Genomic DNA, 2,894 nt, shown 5'->3' with positions numbered 1-2,894 from the left:
CCTGAATAAGGTAAACGATATATGTCTGACTGATTAAAGTAAGCTTGTTAACCCATTTTGAGTTGCTTTCCTTTAGCAAAGCAGATCCAAGAACCTGTATGAGCAGCCACCCTGGGAACGCTGGGGTGCTTGCTGCTACATTTGTACACTTTAAAAATTGTACATTGAAACTTATAATATATTACAAAATTATATTATATAAATTATATATAATATAATTATATAATATATAATTATATTATATATAAGTTATATAAAAGCTATTTATCTATTTAAGAGCTGCCAGGGAAAAGGGAGGGGGTTACCTTTTTTGGTTGATCATTAGGAAGAGTTAGATGAATAAACAAAAACACAATATTTTTTTTTAATTAAGGAATTTTTGGAGGCGGCTAGATGATGCAGTGAATAGAGCACCAGCCCTGGAGTCAGGAGGACTTAAGTTCAAATCTGGCCTCAGACACTTAACACAAAACTAGCTGTGTGACCTTGGGCAAGTCACTTAACCCCAAATACCCTACCTTCCCCCCTCCCCCCCCCCCCCCCCAATTAAGGAACTTTTTCCAGGTACAAATTTTATAAATACAAACACATGCAAATTTCTCTGAATACTAAATAAGTACATACCTAATAAACTTATACCTAAAAAACCTAAAAAGCACTGGCACTGTGCTTTTATTAATATGCAAAAAAATGTGCTCATTCGTGTAGTGTTCAAAGGATGTGCTCATAACATAAAATCCATAAACCGATTCTTAATCATTTACAGTTTCTAAACTGTGCTAAAATAGATTTCATTTATATTGGTTAAAATCCCCTACAATGCTACAGAGTTTAGAAAAAGTAAAAGATTAAAAAAACAAGTCAAAGGTATAGAAAATAAATTATTTTTCTAAGATACTTGGACACATAATCTTTTAAATATGTAAAAACTTTTGTAAACCAGTACTGTATCTAACGCAATGTTATTAATTTTCTGTAATACCAAGTACCACAATGCCATTGAAACATCATTACTGAATTTCGAAGTATTATCCACCACCTTGCCCCTTTTTAGAATAATGAAGAAATTTATTTTGGTTAAATCGCAGTTGACTGTCACAAATAATTATACTTTTATGTTGTCAAAATGTATTTGTCAGCTCAAAAATGCCCGTTACAAATGTGAAACATTATTACCACTACCCAGAACCAGGATGCTGAAAGTGTCCAGCCCTCCCCAAACTCCCAAGAAAATATCATGCTCTTCCCATCAAACAAAATAACTTCAGAGAAAGTTTCCTAACCTGACTTCTTCCTCCAAAGGCATTCATCTCCTGACTCTCGGCATTTTCATTAGTTGCTCTCCCTCAAGCATGGAATGCTCTTTCCTGATCTCTGCCTCCCCCAGGCTTCCCTGGTTTTCTCCAGGTCCAAGCTAAAATCCTTCTACTGGAAACCTGCCTTTCTCATTTCCTTCTGTTGACAAATCTCCAGTTTATCCTACATATACTTTGCACGTAGTTGTTTCCATGTTGTCTCCCTATCTCATCCCACTGAAACTTGAGCTCCTGAAGGGCATGGACTTGTCCTTTGACTCTTTTTGTACCCCAGAGCTTGGGACAATGCCTGTGGCATATAGCAGACGCTTCACAAATGCTAGTTGGCTGACAGCCGGCTAACATTAAGCAGCAGTGTGAGCCTAGGTAAATAACTTAACCTCTCTGTTCCTCAGACTACCACAGAAAGTTAGCCAATTCTTTCTTCCAGCGCGTCTTTCACTGGGAAGAAGGCTCAACCACAGCCCAGAAGGTTGGGGGCGGAGGGCGGGAGGGCTTGGTCTAGCCTGGGAGAGGGGGGGTAGAGGGGAGGGTGGATGCGAGGAGGTGCCGGCCATTGCAGAACCGCCCGACTCCCCTCCACCCGTGGGGTGTCCCCTCTCCCACTTCCCCCCTCACCACCTACACCATCGCCCTCCGCTACACCCTTCACCTCGGGACGCCCTCCCCTCGGGGAGCCTTACCCGCTGCTCTGAGGAAGCGCCACAACTCCCCGGAGGCGACCAGCAGCACCAGGACCGCAGCAGGGGTGAAGGAGAGCATGGTCCTGGCCGGTGGCAAAGTCGCCACCGCTCTCGGGGTTACATCCTCGGATGAGAACGGTCCTGGAGAGGCGTGCCGGGCCGGGGGCCTCATAAACTGCGGCAGAACGCCGACGGCTCCGCCCTTTTGCGCCAGCGCCCAGTGGGGGCAGGAACTAGTAAGCCCGCGGCCAGCGGAGCTGGAGAGGCTGAGGGGGGCGGGGGAGCAAAAACCCCCCTTCCCTCCCCGTCTCCCCCACCCTCCCGCTCAAGAGCTTCCTCTTTCTGCCACGTGATTGCCCTCTCCCCCCCTCCCCCACCACGCTTTCCTGGAAGACTGGGTGCGCATACCCGACAGTGGCTTCTGTGCCTGTGCTTGCAAGTGCACCCTCGTCGTTGTCTCCTCTGTCTCTGTCTCTGTCTCACACAGAATTTGGTTCTCCTTCTGTCTCCCCTTTCCCCTCTCTTCTCCCTCTCCCTTATCTTTTTCATACCCCCCCCCCCCGCCCCATTTCTCATTTCGCATGCTTCCCTTTCGCTGCTTGTGGTTCCACAGTTGAATTGGCTTTTTCTTGGGGGAAGGGAGGTTTCTGGGTTTTTAGGGAGCTAGTGGGGCGGGAATTGTGGAAGATAATATTTCGAAATAATAGTGATAGCTGTGTCGAGAAGGAAAGGGACAAAGAATCCGGAGAATGTTTGTAGTTGTGTAGTAAGTAGGAAGGGGAAGAGCTGCATAAGCATTAAAGCAGAGATTTATTTTGTTTGAATCTAATATTTTTTTTTTAGCGGCTACATTTTATTGTTTCAACTAACAAGCACTTTCCCCCGTGTCCTCTCC

The 2,894-nt window shown here is 45.2% G+C and overlaps 1 protein-coding gene across 2 annotated transcripts in view; it reads right to left on the bottom strand.

The window, feature by feature from the left end:
• IFNAR1 (interferon alpha and beta receptor subunit 1) overlaps positions 1–2,293 on the bottom strand; it is a 53,296-nt gene extending 51,003 nt beyond the window's left edge. The window contains exon 1 of one of the 2 annotated variants that reach the window (XM_069074924.1): positions 2,000–2,293. In XM_069074924.1, the coding sequence (XP_068931025.1) occupies positions 2,000–2,171 (172 nt within the window). In that variant the 5' untranslated portion in view covers positions 2,172–2,293. The remainder of the gene's footprint in view (positions 1–1,999) is intronic. The other variant, XM_069074923.1, reaches the window with a different exon arrangement.
• Between the last annotated feature and the right edge of the window lie 601 nt (positions 2,294–2,894).

The sequence above is a fragment of the Petaurus breviceps genome, unplaced genomic scaffold (assembly GCF_028583685.1).
Source record: "Petaurus breviceps papuanus isolate PSGF00001 unplaced genomic scaffold, PetGlider_PUasm1.0 90897, whole genome shotgun sequence".
In the NCBI taxonomy this organism is placed as follows: domain Eukaryota; kingdom Metazoa; phylum Chordata; class Mammalia; order Diprotodontia; family Petauridae; genus Petaurus; species Petaurus breviceps.
This window is presented reverse-complemented; position numbering and strand designations above follow the sequence as displayed.